Raw genomic sequence first — 17,300 nt, forward strand, 5'->3', positions numbered from 1 at the left:
CTGAGTCATATACTCAGATGTCCTTGCATCACACACACACACACACACACACACCAGACCAGCAGCAGTCCACATCCTACAGAAACACATTCCCCACTTTGTGTCCTGATTAGAGATTGGACTTGCAAAGCATATTTATTTATGCTGTTCCTGTTCTAAACTAGTGACAGGTGGTGTGTTAGTGTGTGTGAAGAGCTGGGCGTGTCAAGAAGGTGACTCTTCCTCAGGGGGTGATGTTTTAGTGTGTACAGAGAGCCAGGTGTGCCTAGAAAGTTGCTCTTCCTGGTAATTGCCTTAGCCTGTTGGTATCACCTCAGTATTCTCATGTAATGTGCCTGACTTAGATTTCTTTCGAGAAAGCATCAGGTTGAGATGAACTGGACAAGAGTGTGGGACTGGTTCACAAGGCTGGCAGACAATGGTGGGTAACAGGAATTAAAAGACAGGTCCATGAGTACATCTCACCACAGCTCAGGCTGACCAGGAGGTGGCAGGGAATGTTCTACGACGCCATTGCTAGGGTTTCTTTTCACATATTCTTAATGAGGAAGAAGGAGGCAGTGCTCCCGTCATACCAGTGACATTTCTGGTGCCACCCGGGTGTTTTCCTGCATGTCTTCTATGCTGCCATTCCCCTCCCCCTCCCCCCATGCTCCTCCACTTCCAAATGCCATGTCACAACAGCACTGGATGTGTTTCTCTCAACTGTCACCGGCTCCAGCTGGCAAGACCAACTTCTTGAAACACAGGAAGCATCCAGTGGAAAATATTTTAATAAAACAGATTCCTCATAAAATATTGTTCTAGAAGGGAAGGGAAACAGCGCCACCAGCCTGTCAGCTTTGTGTTGGGAGAGTTGGGAAGAGGGGCCAGCAGGCAGGAGCCAGTGTCTAATGGGTTTTATCAAGGGTGGTTTCACTGGCACACGGGGACTCAGAACCTGGCCCTGTCATCTACTCTGACTTTTCTTGGTTCTTGGTCTCTGCTGGCATGTAAGTGCACTGAGATCCTAGAGACTCTGGACTGTGGGGAAAGGGTGGCTCTCTCTTACTTCCTGCCCTCACTTCAACGACACATTGAGTAGTTATCTCTGTTCAGCAAGAGGGAGCCGCTTAGGAGCTGATCTCTCTGAGACCCAAGATCCAGCAGTAGCTGGCAGCTCTCAGCTGAAGTTTCTTTCTTCCTTTCTACTGCCATGCCTCTCTGTCCGTTGCTCTGTCTGTGCGTTCATGTGTGCATTCATTCAACAGCCGTCTTTGAAGACGTGCTAGGCACATGCTGAGCGGCCTTCAGAAGAGTTCCCATTGTGACTCATCTATAGCCTTAACTCAAAATGAAATTTCCTTCCTGTGTTAAGGTTTTCTGGCCCCTTAATGCCATTTCTTGGCATTTGGATAAGCACCTCAGGAGACTCAGAGGGAAACTGTCCGTGTTTTTCAGTCACTGATTAACATGAAGTTAAGGGCTGGGGAGATGGGTTGGTCAGTATTAGGACCTGGGTTTGAATCCCCAGAAACCACATAGAAACTGGATGTGCTAGAGCATGTTCAAACCTGTAGCACTGGGAGGACAAAGCACACGGCCAACTGATCCAGCCACATGGTGAGCCATGGGTTCAGTGAGAGACCATCTCAGAACGATAAGGTGGACAGCCACGGGGAAGAACTCCGAGGTCAGCTTCTGGCCTTTGCTCATTGTGCACATGGACACTACATAGACATACTCAGAAATGAAAAACAATGCAAACAGTGCTCTTTTCCTCCAAGAAGCATTAGTCCCTCCTGTTACTATTATTCTAAGAATCATTAACCCCTATCCCATTGTTTTTTTCTAGAAAGCATGAGCTCCTTCTATTATTCAAAACAGAAGAGGCCTCCTTTAGATTCTGGTCAGCAGGGCATTCAACTGGAGCCCCAGATCTATCCCTGAGTCCTTGTGTGCTAGCACTTTCCCCTTGGGGGGGTGGGGCACAACAGTTAGAGAGCAGCAGAGCCGGTTACATTTGCACACTGTTGCCCTCCTTAGCACAGGACCTGTGCGTGCTCTTTATAGACTGGTTTTGCCCAAAGATACAGCTTTCTGTCCCAAAATAACTTGCCCAATTTGCCAGCCCTCTTCCCAGGTTCCCTGGAACCTGGAGTTGGGAAGTGGTCCCTCAGCTCTACTGTCCCAGAAGCATCCTCCCAGGAGCCTGAGCATTTCCACTTGGGGAACGAGAAAGAAGCAACAGTGGCTGGATACCACACCCTTAGGTTCATGGTGGGTAGGTAGTGCTGTTCCAGGTTCTTGGTGGAGAAACTGAGCTCAGGTTGTGACTTTATAGTAAAGCCAGAATCCCAGGGCCATGACTGGTAGGATCAGCAGTCATAACGGAAGTTTCTCCACCATCCAGCCTTCCTATTCAGAACCTGATTGTGCCTCAGCAGCTTCTCAACCTCTCCAGTGAGTGCAGTGCAGTTAGCAGTGGCCCCGGTTTCCAGCCAGGGCATGCCTAGTTGTCAAGCTCCACCCAGCTTGCCAGGTGCTGGGGAATTCCCATCCAACCTGCTTCTCAACCCAAGGCCATGAACAACTCTGGGGGCATTGTGATCAGCATCATGCCCCCCCCCATAGGACCCCACACTGAGACTGAGCCAACAGTCCAATTACCACAGTGACCTCTAGGTGCCCCTCAGGTTTTCTATGAGGAGGTTACAGTGGAACCCAGTCAGCAGTTCTCACTGAGTTGCAGAGAGTTTATAGGGATGTCCCCATGTATGCTCCTGGTACAGCAGTAGGGCCGCCTCATGGGTGTACCTGAAGGGCTCTATCCTGCCCTCCAAGCTCTCTGGACTGACTGCATGGCTTGTCTCTACATGCAGGTTTTGCTGGCCACAACCTATTGCTTAAGTTCCCTTGTACTAAAGAAGAGCCCAGATACAGCCACCAGGGGAGCATAAACCCGCTCACCTCTTCCACCAGATAAATGAAATCTATCTTTGTAAGAAATTTTGTCAGAATAATGCAGTAGCCTTAGAGACAGTTTACAGGCCAGAAAAGAGAAGTTCACTCTGAATCCCATTGCTTTGATTCAACTACACATAAGTATTTGTGTTACACACAAGTATTACTGGTGCAGGAAGGACTTTAATCCCAGCACTCAGGAGGCAAAGATAGGCAGATCTCTGTGAGTTCAAGGCCAGCCTGGTCTACAGAGGCAGCCAGGGCTACACAGAGAAACCCTGTCTCAAAAAATCTATTTGTGTAGAGTTCCCTCCAGGCTTTGCCTTATTATATTTTTAGAGTTCCTCAGTCTGTGATATCCAACTATATAGACTTGTCAGTTGTGTCTTGATAACATCTATCATTTGTGACTACAGCATGTATGGGGGGGAAGGGGGTTTACACCTGCCCCTATAATAAACCTTTAGATTTTGTTTCCAAGGTTTCATTCATATGAAAAATGCTAGGGTAATACCCCTGTTCACTGAGCTTTCTCTCATTTTGTATCACTATAAGCAATGGAACCAACACTGCCATTCGCTGAGAAACACATGCAACATCCTTTACATGTGACATTTCATTACATCCTCATGAGAAACTGGGAGGTGGGGACATAAACTTTGTCAAGAGTCTGACCCTTCCCTTGGTTATTCCACTAGTTGGTGGCAAAGCTTGGCTTCAGCTTTGCCTATTGATGACCAAGCCAGTATACCCATCAGTGTCGTAGGAAGATATCTGTCATGTGTGACTTGGTGAACAGGAAACACACTGCCTCATCCTTCTGTCAGAACTGCACCCCAGCTCCTGGGTAGCCTGCATTGTTGGAAATTTTCTGGATGGGGAAAGCTGCCAATGCACTGGCTGGATGGACAGTCTGCACTGAGTGGAGCCAGAGCTCACATTGCAGTGTGCAATTACATTTGTCTCAAGTATGCCCCAGGACCCTGCACCAAGGCCCCAGAAGATGAAAATAGACCAGAAACCATTGCCAGAAGCATTTGCTGAGAACCATGTCCAAAACCTACATCTTAGAACACTCTGCACCTCCTCTTGTCCAGGTGCTCCCCTTCACTGGCAGAGGCAAGCTGCTGTAGCACTATGGACATGCCTCCCATTCCTTGTTGCTGGATCAAAACATTTGAGTCTTTTCCCTCCTATACAACCCAGAGCTACCCCAAGGATGGAGTCATTCATTTGCACAAAGGCCTGATGCATGAATGGGCTTCCCTGTAAGCAGAGATTGTTCATTCATTTCCTGGCTGCCCAGACCTGAATAATAACACAGAAACCATATCAATCACAACACTGTTTGGCCAATAGCTTAGGCATATTTTTAGCTAACTCTTACATCTTAAATTAACCCATAATTCTTGTCTGTGGCTTGGTACCTTTTACCAGTGAGGCATTCTCATCCTGCTTCCTCATCATCTGGATGACGACTGCAGACTGAGTCTTTCCTCTTCCCCGAATTTTCTTATTCTGGTTTCCCTGCCTATACTTCCTGCCTGGCTACTGGCCAATCAGTATTTTATTAAACCAATATAGGATACAAGACCATTGCCCCACAATACTTCCCCAAGGTGGCATCCCAGCCCACCACCTCTGAGGCTCCATGGCTTCTCTACCACCTGCTTTTAATACCATACCTGAAAGTATCCAGAAGAGTCACAGGTGCATACTAAATTAGGGGGTACATGGCCTCCCCTCCCTCCTTACCTCTTCAGTAACTGCCATTCTAGTCCTCCAACACCCTGATGTTCTCCCAGGACCACATGCTTTCTTTATTGTGCCCCAGTCCCTAGCATGAGCCTGCACTGTTAGAATTCCTCTGGACATCTCAGTTGCACTCACAGACACATGTTTATGGAAGTATGCATGTGGACACACACACCCGCTCTGAGCTTCTCCAGGGCAAGAGTTGCATATTTTTCTTATTTTTTCTCTGTGTAGCTTTGGAAACTGTCATCCTGGAACTTGCTCTGTAGACCAGGCTGGCCTCAAACTCACAGAGATCCACCAGCCTCTGCCTCCCAAGTACTGTGAGTTGCAAATTTTTCAACTCTGACTTTGACTCCCAAACCAGTGCTTATCCAACCTTCTGCTCAAAGGCATTTCCTAAATGGAGGATCATGGGAATCGGGAAAGGCGAATGCTGTTTGTTCACAGTTCACTAGCCCTGGAGATACAACAGGTGCCGATAAACAACCACAAACTCCTGACAAACACCTACTGTGTGCTGGGTGTGTGTGGAATGTGACTATGGAGCTGTCTGCCTCACATGAGTGTGACTGTAGCACCTCACCTTGTCTGACCCTGCCAGAGCAAGTCTCCAGGATGCCAGCTGGGCCTGGGCCCCAGGGGGCAGGGGCAGCTGTCTTTGTGCTACCCCCCGGCAGGCTGCCAGCACCCACTGCCTGAGCAACCAGAAGTCCAAACACGTTCGCAGGTTACAGACCCAATTAGCAGAACAAGAAGCCCCCCTGGCCTGACTCCCCACCCTACCTAGTGGATTCTGGGTGGTAGAGACAAAGAGAAGCCAAAAACCAGCTGAGGAGCTAGAGCTAGGACTGGAAAAGCAGGAACCAACAGCCACCCCCATCCAAGAGTGTACAAACTGGGGGTGTCTCTACCACAGCTAACAACAGAACACGCCCTAGGACTGACAGTGACCAATGGCAGCAATAGCCCTTGTTTGCTTCAGTGGCTCTGACGGAGTGAGAAGGAAAGCTGTACTCAGACATCCGCACCCGCTCCCCACACACAGAGAGGACGGTTCTCATGTGCTGTCACCACAAGGACTTTATTCCCTCTTCAGAGCCCTAGGAGTCACCCTTTCATTCACCTCTAAAGACACTGCCAGGTTACCTGAGATCCCAGCCTCTTACACATCCCATGCCACCCTGGCTCAGCAGCTTGCCTTCCCAGCTCCTCACACATCTTGGCTTACCTCCCTGAGCCCAGCCAGTACAGTGTGCGCCCCTCCCAAACACAAAGGAGCCAGGCCTCTAGCAAATGGAACAACTTGTCCTGAGGCTGTCACACAGCTAGGACTGCCATGAGTACTGCCCCTTCTTCTGCCACTGCTGCCATGGCCTTGAGGCAGGCAGTGGCTGTCCTGAGGGTAAATGTCTTCCAGACTCTCCCCTCCATCTTCCCTCCAGCATGGAGCCCAGAGAGTGGCAATGTCTTCTTCCTGTGTGTGTCCACCTGGTGACTTAGCAAGGACTTCTCAGGCCATGCTTGGACCACAAGTCTGGGCCTACGATATGGGCATTGGAAATTCTGTTGGAAGAAGGAATGGCCACACAGACTGAAGAATAACTTAGTGGAGACTGGAAAAGAAATGGCACAGCAAGCCTAAGAGAGACTGGCCAGCTTCCTGCTCCTGATGGTAACCCCACTCCTGGCCAGACAGTAGCTCAGCCTACCCAAGCCATCAGCCCTAATGTTATCCTGAGGCCCCCACCCCAGGTCCACCCTCTCCTGAACACCCCGTCCTTGCTGCTTTTCAGAGGTACCTCTGGCCTTCAAGCCACCCTTGCTCTGTTCAGGATGACAGTGAGGAGTCCATACCATTGTCCAGGGGAGCCTCAACCAAGAGCCTGTGAGCTAAGGGTATCCCTGAACCCCACTATCTCCTGATAGAGCCAGTCTCCAAGGGAGTGGAACAGCAGGAACTATCACTGACAGCAGACAACCCTTGTTCTGATGGTGGTTGGGGATGGCAGTGACTTATTTTTCAGCAGGTAACTGTGCAGCTAGTTCCTGTGTCAGCCTTCAGTAACTCCCTCAGCACAACGGCCCTTATTCGAACTCTTGGGAGCAGCTCCAGGCCACCTCCTAGAGGTACCCCACCTTGCTTTCAGAGCCCCTTCTGCTTGCTTCAGCCACTGTCAAGCCTGTGGTCGGAGACTGGCCCTGGATCTTGGGGTTGGAAAGATGTGGGGACTCTAAGTAGAGCTGGCTGGATGACACCCGTGTGCTGACATACAGCCAACAGAGAACCACTCACATGGAAGGTAGCAACCACCTCTTCAGCCCTGAGTTAGGATACAGGTGCCTGGCATCAGTCTGTGAAGAGGCATTGAAAGCACCTGAGGATTCAGTATTTGCTAGGCACCACGCAAATCCCTTGGTGACTGAACATTTTTATGCTCAGACCTTCAGGAAGGCAGCAGCATCTCCATTCGCAGAGAGCTCAAGGTCCAAGAAGATAAAGTGACTTTCCCAAGGTGTCTGGAAAGAAAGGGAAAGGAGGCCCAAAGTGCACAGACTGGCCTTCTCAGTGCCTTTCTAAACATGTTACCCCACCAGGGCTGTGTCAGCAAGGGACCAAAGTCGCCAGGTCATTTACAAAGTGAAGCCCCTTTGTGCTGCAGTGAAAGGATTCTTCTGAAATGATCACGGTGTCCCTTCATTACCTCGGGAGACCAAGGCCTGGCTGGTTTCCTCCCATCTTCATCTCAAGTGCATTTAAATGTCAATTAAATTGGAACATCTACATTTGTCAGCACTTCATTCTGGGCCAGCGTGACGTGCGGCTGATTTGTCCATACGATGTGACACATTAAAAAAAACTCAAGATGTAGATATTCCTCATTAAAAAATAAGTCAGCGCGATCCTGGAGCAGCAGAGAGCACAGAGCACACACCGGCTTCCTGATGCTATGTCTCTGACATGGTATTTAAAAAGGAACAGCCTCGCCTGTCACCACTGTCATACACGCGCACTAACCAGCGACACGTTAAACCAAACATTAGAAAGGGCTCAGGAGTCATCCACATGGGAACTCGGCTGCAGGGTAGTGGACGAGGCAGGGGCAGCAGGGGGATTATAGGTAGGTCCAAGCCATGATGGACAGAGCCTTTCTCTCATGCCGTGACATCACAGTCTTTGATGGATAGCCAAGTTCAGCAAGGCCTGCCTTCTCCCAGACAGCCCCTTTGTATGTAATAAAAATCCAGGCAAATGGTGGGGGCAGACTGCAGGATAGTAGCTGAACTGGGTTAATGAGGGAAGAGGTACTTTATATTCTGCCTTTAGCTAATAAAAAATTTAAGCCTGGACGTTTTCAATAGTTCATCCTTTATCCCTGACAAATATCTGACTGTATCTTTCATGGGAGAGCATGAGCAGCTGAATTTAAATAAGTTTGTTTTGAAACCTCACCTTTCATTAAAGTGGAAGGGGAACCCCTACCTCTCATTTCATTGTTTCAGCTCCAGGAAACAGGTGGCAGAACCCTGCAGTGTTTAGAGACAGGCAAATCCAGTTTCCATTCCAGCTTCATACAGCTTCAGCTGCTGTGTGACCCCAGCCAAGAGATTCCCCTCTCTGAGCTTTGACTTCTTTGTCATGAAGAGTTAGTGAGAAACTGTACAGGACAGTGTATGAGTTTTTTGATGAGTTTTCACCATCCATGTGTCCTAGACGTGACAGAACTCTGGCTGACCAAATCCCATGGCACTTTTCAACCCAGTGCCCTGTCACTCAAGAAGCAGTGCTGTGCAGTGAACACCTGAGCCTAGCCTGGCCGACAGCTGGCTGCATGAAGCTGGCTGCGTTTATGGCATGTAGGGAACTCTGGGTGTCAGATCCCTGCCTTGCAGGACTTTAATGACACCAAAGTCCTGCCCAGCACAAAGGCCCTTGCTCTCTGCGGATGTGACAGACTTAGTGGTGGTCAGTCACCATGTGAACTGTGCCAGGGAAGAGGCCCATGCTTTCCGTGACTGTCAAAAGACATTCACAGTACATCTGAGGGTCACCAAGCACTTAGTTCTCTGTGACCCAGGTGAGAATTTATGTTCTCTTGTGTCTGTCACAGTTAGTGCTGTGACCCTCAGGGCAGCCTAAGCTACATCCCCTGAGGTGCTCCTGGTGTACTTATCTGCTCACTTCTCTGTCCTACATCAGCAGTCCCAGTGCCCCAGAGCCTGTCCCCAGTGCCTGGCCCCAGTTCCTGGCCCCAGAGCCTGGCCCCAGTGCCTGGCCAGCACTAGGTTTGCTTATGCACAGGCAGGAAGTGGCCCTTGGGTAGACGGGTGCTCAGACAAATGGGAAGATGGCTAGACGGATGGACTATAGAGTTTGTGTGCTGGTTCTGCATGTGAGATTGCTGTGCTTAGAGAGGATCATAGCACTGCCCACCCCAGGGCCCTCCATGCCTGTTCTCTTAACCTGAACCCTATCTTAAGGTTTCTGCCCTGGGTCTTATATACTCCATGTCTAAGCCTCTCAGAGGGCAGGTAGGGAATCCAAAGGGGCGCGCCTACCAGAGCTCTAAAGCGATAAAACAATCTGTGTGAAGTATTAGGTGCTCCGAGAGAAGGGCTAGGGGATCCCCAGCATGCTAGCTTTCATCCCTTCAACTACTAATGTGGGTGAATAGCAGCAGTGGTCAGACCCCTGGCCTCAGTCAGGAACAGAATTGCAGATTAACTGGGATCTATGATGCACCAGGACCCACAGCCAGGAAGATCTGGGAACTCCTGATAACAGCATTTGGGATGAGATTTAGAGACATACTAGGGATGACATTTGGGTCAGGTCTTCAAGATAGAATAGCAGTTAGTGTGCTGGGGATAGAGAGACACAAAGCTAAGTGACAGATTGCCTGCTCAGAGATAGTTCTCCAGCTGAAGTGCGGTAATCCTGCAACCCACCTATTCCCAGCATGCACCTCAAGCTGCCCAGAGTGGAGTGAAAATGCTGGCCTTGCTGCCCGATGCCAGCTGGAAACCGCCCCGTGCTAGAGAGCAGGGGTAATAGAGTGAGCAGGTTACCCCAGCATCTGAGTATTTCTCCTCACCCCTTTTGCAGTGGATTAATCTGTCCCTTCTACTGAGCCTCATTGGTTATGAAAGCAACAGGAACCTAGTCTGTGTCAGGTCAGGTGAGACATGTTTCTTCATCCAAAGCGTCCTACCACCAGCATGTTTCCACAGCCAATCTTTCTCCAGTTGTGGAAGAGCTGAGGTATCTTGTCCTAGGTATCCAGGCAGCCTGGGAGTGGAGGCCAGCAGAACCCTGTCGCCCTTCCACCTCCTGGTGCATGACGCGGGGCTAGTAGCTTCCCCAGGAAGCCACAGCCTCCACTGAAGTTTGGGGATGAGACGAATGGCTGGCCTCAGGAACTAGGAAGAAAATGATGGTGCACAGCTGCAAGTGCTGGAGCTGTGGGTGGCCCTGGGAGCTCTAGCAATGGAGATCACAGCACTGGCCACCCCAGGGCCGTACCCCCAACCTCCTGTTCAGGCCTTCGCGAACTTGTTTCAAATGTGTTGCCCGTTCCTAAATAAAATCTGAAAGGAATTCTAGCACAGGAGTGTAGGAAGGCTGCTAAGAGCAGGTGGCCCTCCTGATACCTGTCTCCTCGTCTCCCCAAACCTTCGCTGTCACCTCTTAGGGCTCTTCACAATGAGCCCAGCCACTGACAGGGCAGGATTAGAGGCCACAGCAGTCACAGTGGGGCCAGGATTTGAATCTGCCACAGTTTGGGCTCTCTTTTCCTGAACCTGTGGCCTCTCATGGGCACTGCTGGTCCGTACATAATTGCTAGGAGCCAGGTGTGAACTCCTTGGGCTGTGTGTTTGTTTATAGAGCTAGAGCACAGGTGGCTGGCAAGGGAGATGTATTTTTTATAACAATGAATATTTAATTTCCACATCACAGATGAAAGAGATTCTCTGAAGAAGCATGTGAGGGAGACTCTAGAGTGGGCAGCTAATCAGAAGTGGGTCCTTCCAGGGCTGGCTTCCACATAACTTGCTTTTTCCTTAATCTTTCCCTGTTATTAAAGTAGGCTATGCATGCTATATAGAGAGAAAAAGAGGCAAGAGGTGAGGCCACCCACAGTCCCACCTGCCATTACTGGAGCCTAAGCACTTCTTTTCTAGTTTTTCTCTTGTGCGATTTTCCACAAGTAGATGAGGGGGCTGCAATATCCTCAGAGAACTGATGCTAAAAACTGGGGTGTTCATGCCCATTGAAACAGTGTGGTGTTTGCAAAGACCCCTACACACCCTCCTATATACTTCAACCCACCTCTAGGTTACTTTTTATAGCTAATCCAGTTTTCCTGCTATGTAGCTAGCTGAAGAGCTGTATTAGGGGAATAACCTAACCGTGGAAACAGACTGCACATGTTCAGTACAGATGCACTTGTTCCTTTTTCTTTTCTTCAAGACAGAGCTTTTCTGTGCATAGCCTTGGCTATCATGGAACTCACACTGTAGACCAGGCTGGCCTCGAATTCACAGAGATCCGCCTGCCTCTGCCTCCCGAGTGCTGGGATTAAAGGTGTCAGCCACCACCCAAACATTTTCAACTTACAGCTAATGGAACTTACAGCTAATGGAATCTATAGAGATGGAGCCTACAGGTTTGGGGAGGCCAATCATAAAAATAACAACTACATCATGGTTTAAAATTCTCTTCATTGGCATTACATGTGATGGGAAGGGAGCGTTCAGCCGGCAATACATGTTCTACATGCTGGAAGTGTTTTAAGCAGAAAGCAGTGAGCATCTCTGGAAATGGGTAATCGAGTCAGACGTGCCTGGATGAGAGTTTCAGGCTCTTCACACACATGGCAAACCCAGCTTCCTCTCCACTTGGAGCCAGCCCAGTGGGTGCCCTGGCCCTTCTTCCCACCCTGTGCTCTCATGGTGCCCTAACTGCCTCTTCTCTTCTCTCTGTCCAGCCTGGTAAAGCCCTTCCGACACTATGCTGTTTTTCTCTCTGAAGACTCCTCTGATGAGGAATGCCGACAGGAAGAGGCCCCGAGCACCAGCTTCACTGAAAGCTTTTTCTTCTCTTCTCCTTTTGAATGGTCTCTTCCACCTTCCAGTTCCTTGGGTTCAGCCTGGTGACTCTTTGGGTGCAGGGGGGAGCATGAGGGTTTGGAACTGCTTGTTATCTTGGGGAGAAAAGTTCCTAGGTGCCAACTTGCAGGGTGTATGCCATATCTACAGGCCTTGTCTCAGGCTCCTATGGTGCCAGCCCTACAAGGCTGTAACAACAGCCTTGACAGGTAAGGCAGAAGCATCAATCCCCTTTCCTTACAAGGGGAAAATGACTTGCTTAATGGAACTGGGAACACGACTACAGATCTGTTTCTCAGTGTACCTTAGAAAGCCACAGAGGCAGGAAGGCAAATGTAAGGAAAAAGCCAGTTTGGGTTAGAGGAAACATGTGGGAATAGTAGCATGTCAGCCATGTGTGGTGACGTACACCCATAGTCTCAGAACTTGTGGGGCTAAGATAGATAGATGGACTGTGAGTTTGAGGCTAGCCTGGGCTGCATAGCAAGTTCCAGGCTATATACAAGACTCTCTCTCAGAAAAACAAAGTGTGTGTGTGTGTTTACGTTATGATCTACCTGGGTTTCTTAAGATTAATTTTATCTTAATTATGTTATAACCTAAGCTGCATACAAATTACAAACAATAATTTTTCTAAAGGAAGACAAGGTTCACCTTACATACAAATGTTCTTCCCAGGAGCCTCAGGGGTATGCATACAACCTATCAGAGTGCTAGTGGCTGGCTCCTTCACCTCTGTTCCCTAACCTCAAGTACCCAGCATTAGATCCTCTCCCGGTGGCTTCATCCTGGACTTTCTGAGTCCAAAGCTGCCAGTCCCTTCTCCTCCTCCCCACCACTAATGCCAGATCATTGGGATGATCATTTCCTAATGCCAGATCATTGGGATGATGACAGTGTCACCCTTAGTCCAAGGTACCTGATCTGTACATATACCTTTTCAGTATATTCATTTTTTCTTTTAAATGTTTGAAGAATTGGCTTTTCTGCACAGTAATGTCTGTGCGATCACAGATCTGATGTGTCCCCTGATGTCTCTTTTACTAGTTAGAACAAAGAGAGCTGCTGAAAGAACACACTCATCTGAGTGAAAAAGCAGCTGCTCAGGTTCCCCTGGTGACTGACACTTCCCTCTTTGATGGTGCTGGAATGGAACCCAGCTCCTCAGTACTGGACAAGTGTGGCGCTCTACCTCTAGGATACAGGCAGGCCCGCCTTCCTTATTTCAGCAGTGCCTAAAATCTCCTTCTTAAGCCTGGGCCTAGAGCCATTTCAGACCAGTGTGTTTAAAGGGGAGCCATTCCATCCTAATTCACAACACAAAGGGTTATAAACAGCTGTGTCCTTGTGTTTAGGAAGGAGGACTCCTTACCCCTTCCAAAGGCTCTTAGTTCCTTGGTCAGAGCGAGACAAGGACTCTGGAGACTGTCAGCCTTGGCTTTCAGCCCACCCCTCACTGGGTGCTGTGAAGCACAGGGTGAGTTATTAAACTTCCCAGAGCTTCAATTTCCTCATCTGTAAGGTGATGTCCCAGACTGCAGTTTGATGGCTGCCTCCCTTCTTTCAGTGGGTCTTTGGTGTCAGCCTCCTTATGACCAGCAGGTGGAGCCCTCCACCCACTTCACCAGCACCCTGTGCACAGCCAGCCTGACCCTAGAGGCAGGGCACCACACTGGCCAGCCCCCACTAGAGGTCAGAGCAGGTGCTGCCTCCTCACAGATCCATGGTGCCCGAGGCTCAATGAAAAAAACAAAAGGAACCAGCTGTGACTTACACCCAACTCACCAGAAAGGTGATGTGTGGATACACAGAACACACAGCCATGCATGCCATAGGTGGTTGTCACCAGCCTCTGCGTACCCTTTGTACTTATTCATGAAACCACACCAACAGGGCTAAGATTCACAAGGTCAGGTGACTCACCCAGGTTCCTACGGCAAAAGATGGAACCAGGGCTTCGGAGCAGCCATCATGCTCTGGACCTGAACCTCTGAGGCTAAGGTTGGAAGCAAATGGGACAAAGACATGCATGTGCCCGCCTACAATGCCACCTCACCTCCAGTCCTGCCAGGTTTGAATGTGTTACAAAGACCTTGGGCTCTGGAGCACTTTAGGGTCTCCTCAGAGCCCAGAGCACCAAGCATGCTGAAGATCTAATCCAGCCCCAAAAGAACTGCCAGACATTGATCCTAGGGCCTGGGCATTCTCAAGGGCTAGGGCCATTTGCTGCTCCCACAGATGCTCTGAAGGAAAATCCAGCTGACTTTGTCTCCTCCCAGGCCACAGCCATACCGGACATTGAAAGAATCAGACAGCGCAGAAGGCGATGAAACCGAGAGCCCAGAGCAGCTAGTGCGGGAGCCCCGGGGGCCTATCCCTGCCCCACCTGACCGAGCTGCCAGCATTGACCTTCTAGAAGATGTCTTCAGTAGCCTAGACATGGAGGCAGCACTGCAGCCACTGGGCCAAGCCAAGAGCTTGGAGGATCTCCGGGCCCCCAAAGACTTGTGGGAACAGCCAGGGAGCTTTGACTACCAGGTATGCCAATGGGTGCCTTGTGCTCATGAAGTAGGTCCTCTAAGTCACAGTGGAGTGGAAGAGATCAGGGGGACACCACTCCAACACCCCTACTCCAACCCTGCCCCGTTGCAAGCTGCATATCATGCCATCAGCTGTCCTGGCGGGGAGTGCTAGCACAGCAGGGAGTGTCTGCCTGCCTCTGTCCTCATCTCAGAGTGTGGGCTGCCGCAGGGCTCCTCGGATCAAAAAGGATTGTGGGTTGGCTCTCCCTATGTGACTATCAGTCCCCTCCTCTGGGATTTGGATTATCCCACCTGCTGGGAATGAAGCAGCTCAAGTCCAGAGAAGTGCCTAGGTCAGATAGCAGAGGCTGAGTCAGGACTCGGGCTCCTTTCCTCTGGTCCATAAACCTTTAACCAGGCCTGGAGCCACACTTGCCCTTTTGATCATCAAAATTACCACAATTTCTAAACAGCAAAAATGCCCAAACCATTGTTAGGTGGCCCACAGATGGAGATATTTTCCTAAAACTATTTGACAAGCATAGGCTTTTGTCAAAAGAGCAGAGCTTCCTCTGGATTCTGCTTGTGGGTCAGGCTTGGACTTGGAATCCAGATAGGCCTGGGTCCCTGCTCCCTGCAACTCCTCCCCATCCCAGGAGCCACATGTCTAGCATGTAGGAAGGGTTGGGAATGGATGGACTTTCTACTGTTGCCTGGGCCAGCCTATGATCATCATCCTTCCCTCCTTCCCCACAGAGGCTGGACCTGTGCAGAAGTGAGAGGGGCCTTAGCATGGCCACAGCCTTGAAGCTTACTCATCCATATACAAAGCTCTGGAGTCTGGGTCAGGACGACATGGCCATCCCCAGCAAGCCCTCCACCACCTCCCCTGAGATGCCCTCAGCTCTGTTTGGTACTTCCCCAGCTCTGCCTCACAGACCCCAGAAGCAGGACAGCATCCTGAACCCCAGCACCAAGGAAGAGGCTCCCACCCAAACTCCAGGCAGCATCACCATTCCCCGGCCACAAGGCAGAAAGACCCCTGAGCTGGGCATCGTGCCTCCACCACCCACTGCCCGCCCTGCCAAGGTCCAGGCTGTCGGCGGCCCACTTGGTGACTCTTCAGAGCAGCTCCAGATGGACCAACAAAGACAAGCTGCCCTGAGCCCAGCCCTATTGCCAGGGCTGCTCCCCAGTGCTGTCCCCCAAGGCCCCATAGAACTTCTGCAGCCACTCAGCCCAGCCCCAGGAGCTGCAGGCACAGGCAGTGATGCCCTGCTTGCCCTTCTGGACCCACTTAACACAGCCTGGTCAGGTAGCACCATTCCACCACATCCTGCCACCCCTAGTGTGGCTGCCCCATTCACCCCCCAGCTCAACTTCCCTCCCACAGTGACACCCACCCCTTTTGCACGGCCACCACTCAATCCCTTTGTCCCATCTTTGCCAGTAGCTCCACCCACTGTGTCCCTGGGCTCTACTATACCAGCCAGGCATTTTGGGACACCTCCAGCGTCCCTGGGGCCAGCATATACACCTAGCATCTTATTGTCTGGTTCTGGCTTTTATGGCCCTCACAGGTCTCAGCCCAGCCTATCTGCCCTCTCCATGCCCAATCTCTTTGGCCAGATACCCATGGGTGCCCGCACTAGTCCCCTACAGCCACTTGGCCCCCCAGCTGTTGCCCCCTCCAGGATCCGAACATTGCCTCTGGCCCGCTCAAGTGCCAGAGCTGCTGAGGCCAAGCAGGGGTTGGCCCTGAGGCCTGGTGAACCCCCACTGCTGCCTACCAGACCACCCCAGGGTCTAGAACCAGTCCTGCAGCCTTCTGCTCCTGCACAGGCCAGAGACCCCTTTGAGGATTTGCTACGAAAAACCAAGCAAGATGTGAGCCCGAGCCCAGCCCCAGCCTCCACCTCTGTGGAGCAGCTCCGCAGGCAGTGGGAGACCTTCGAGTGAGCAGGCCTATGCTACCGTCCAGTACCGTGCCTCCCTGTGTCCCATTTCTGACCAGGTTCCACTGGGGCAAAGGGACTCTCAATGCCCCCTCTCCTTCACAGCCCATCTCTGAGGCCTGGCCCTGGAAATGGTACCATCCCAGAAGAGCCACCTGCTCCCACCTCAGCACCCTACATAGGGTTTGCACTAAGAGGTCAGCTGGGCTGACCATATCCCACCGCCTTCCTTCCAGTTACCCAAGAGTAGACAAGAAGCTCAAGCCCTCTCTCAGGCCCAGTTCTCCTTTACCAGGCCCTGCCCCACAGGGCACATGTCAGTAACACCCGTGTGAGCACACCTTTGGGGACACAGGTGTTTGAGGGGCTAAAGTGGCCACTCCTGGAATGACATTTCCCCTTTGTGGGCATCTCCAACATCTCTAGCAATATAATCTTTCCTAACCACCAACCTGAGTTGTTCCTGGGGGCCAGGGGTCTGGGGACCCGAGCTCCAAACCCAGCTCCAGCCAGCCCTTTCAGGGTTTGGGAACACCAGCAACTTCTGTTTATAGGAGAAACCCACAAATCTGAGTGTTAGCTCTCTGCCACCCTCATACCTCTGGGCATATCAGTCATAGCTCAGGCTCAGCCTCTTGCCACTTAGAGCGTTATAGGCAGAGCTGGGCAACAGTGACCCAGATTCCAACTCAAAGGACAAGCCTCCTGCCACAGACAAAGGGAGAGGCACAGCTGTTTGAGCTCCTAGGTCAGGACCAGTTGGGGCCTCAGCCCCCCCCCCCAGATTCCCCATGAAGTAAATAAATGTGGCCTCTAAGCCTGAGACAAGTGGGGGCCTGGAAGCCAGCCCTCCCCAGTCTCCAGTTTCTCGCCAGTGCAGAAATTCCTGAGGCCAAGTCACCAAAGTTATGAAATGTTTTGTTATTGTTTCTTTGATCTTGCTTTTCCTTTTTACCTTATTGATTTTGATGAATCTGGAAAATTGATTCCTTTCAATAAATCAAGGTAAAACACA

General features: G+C 50.7%; 1 protein-coding gene across 12 annotated transcripts in view; it reads left to right on the top strand.

Annotated features, from left to right (window-relative positions):
• Dennd1a (DENN domain containing 1A) overlaps positions 1-17,300 on the top strand; it is a 533,475-nt gene extending 516,175 nt beyond the window's left edge. For 11 of the 12 annotated variants that reach the window (XM_038335849.2, XM_038335850.2, XM_038335853.2 and 8 more), the window contains 2 exons: positions 14,088-14,346; positions 15,087-17,300. In XM_038335849.2, the coding sequence (XP_038191777.1) occupies positions 14,088-14,346; positions 15,087-16,289 (1,462 nt within the window). In that variant the 3' untranslated portion in view covers positions 16,290-17,300. Of the gene's footprint in view, positions 1-11,687; positions 11,817-14,087; positions 14,347-15,086 lie in introns of all 12 variants that reach the window. The other variant, XM_038335860.2, reaches the window with a different exon arrangement.

The sequence above is a fragment of the Arvicola amphibius genome, chromosome 7 (assembly GCF_903992535.2).
Source record: "Arvicola amphibius chromosome 7, mArvAmp1.2, whole genome shotgun sequence".
Classification (NCBI taxonomy): domain Eukaryota; kingdom Metazoa; phylum Chordata; class Mammalia; order Rodentia; family Cricetidae; genus Arvicola; species Arvicola amphibius.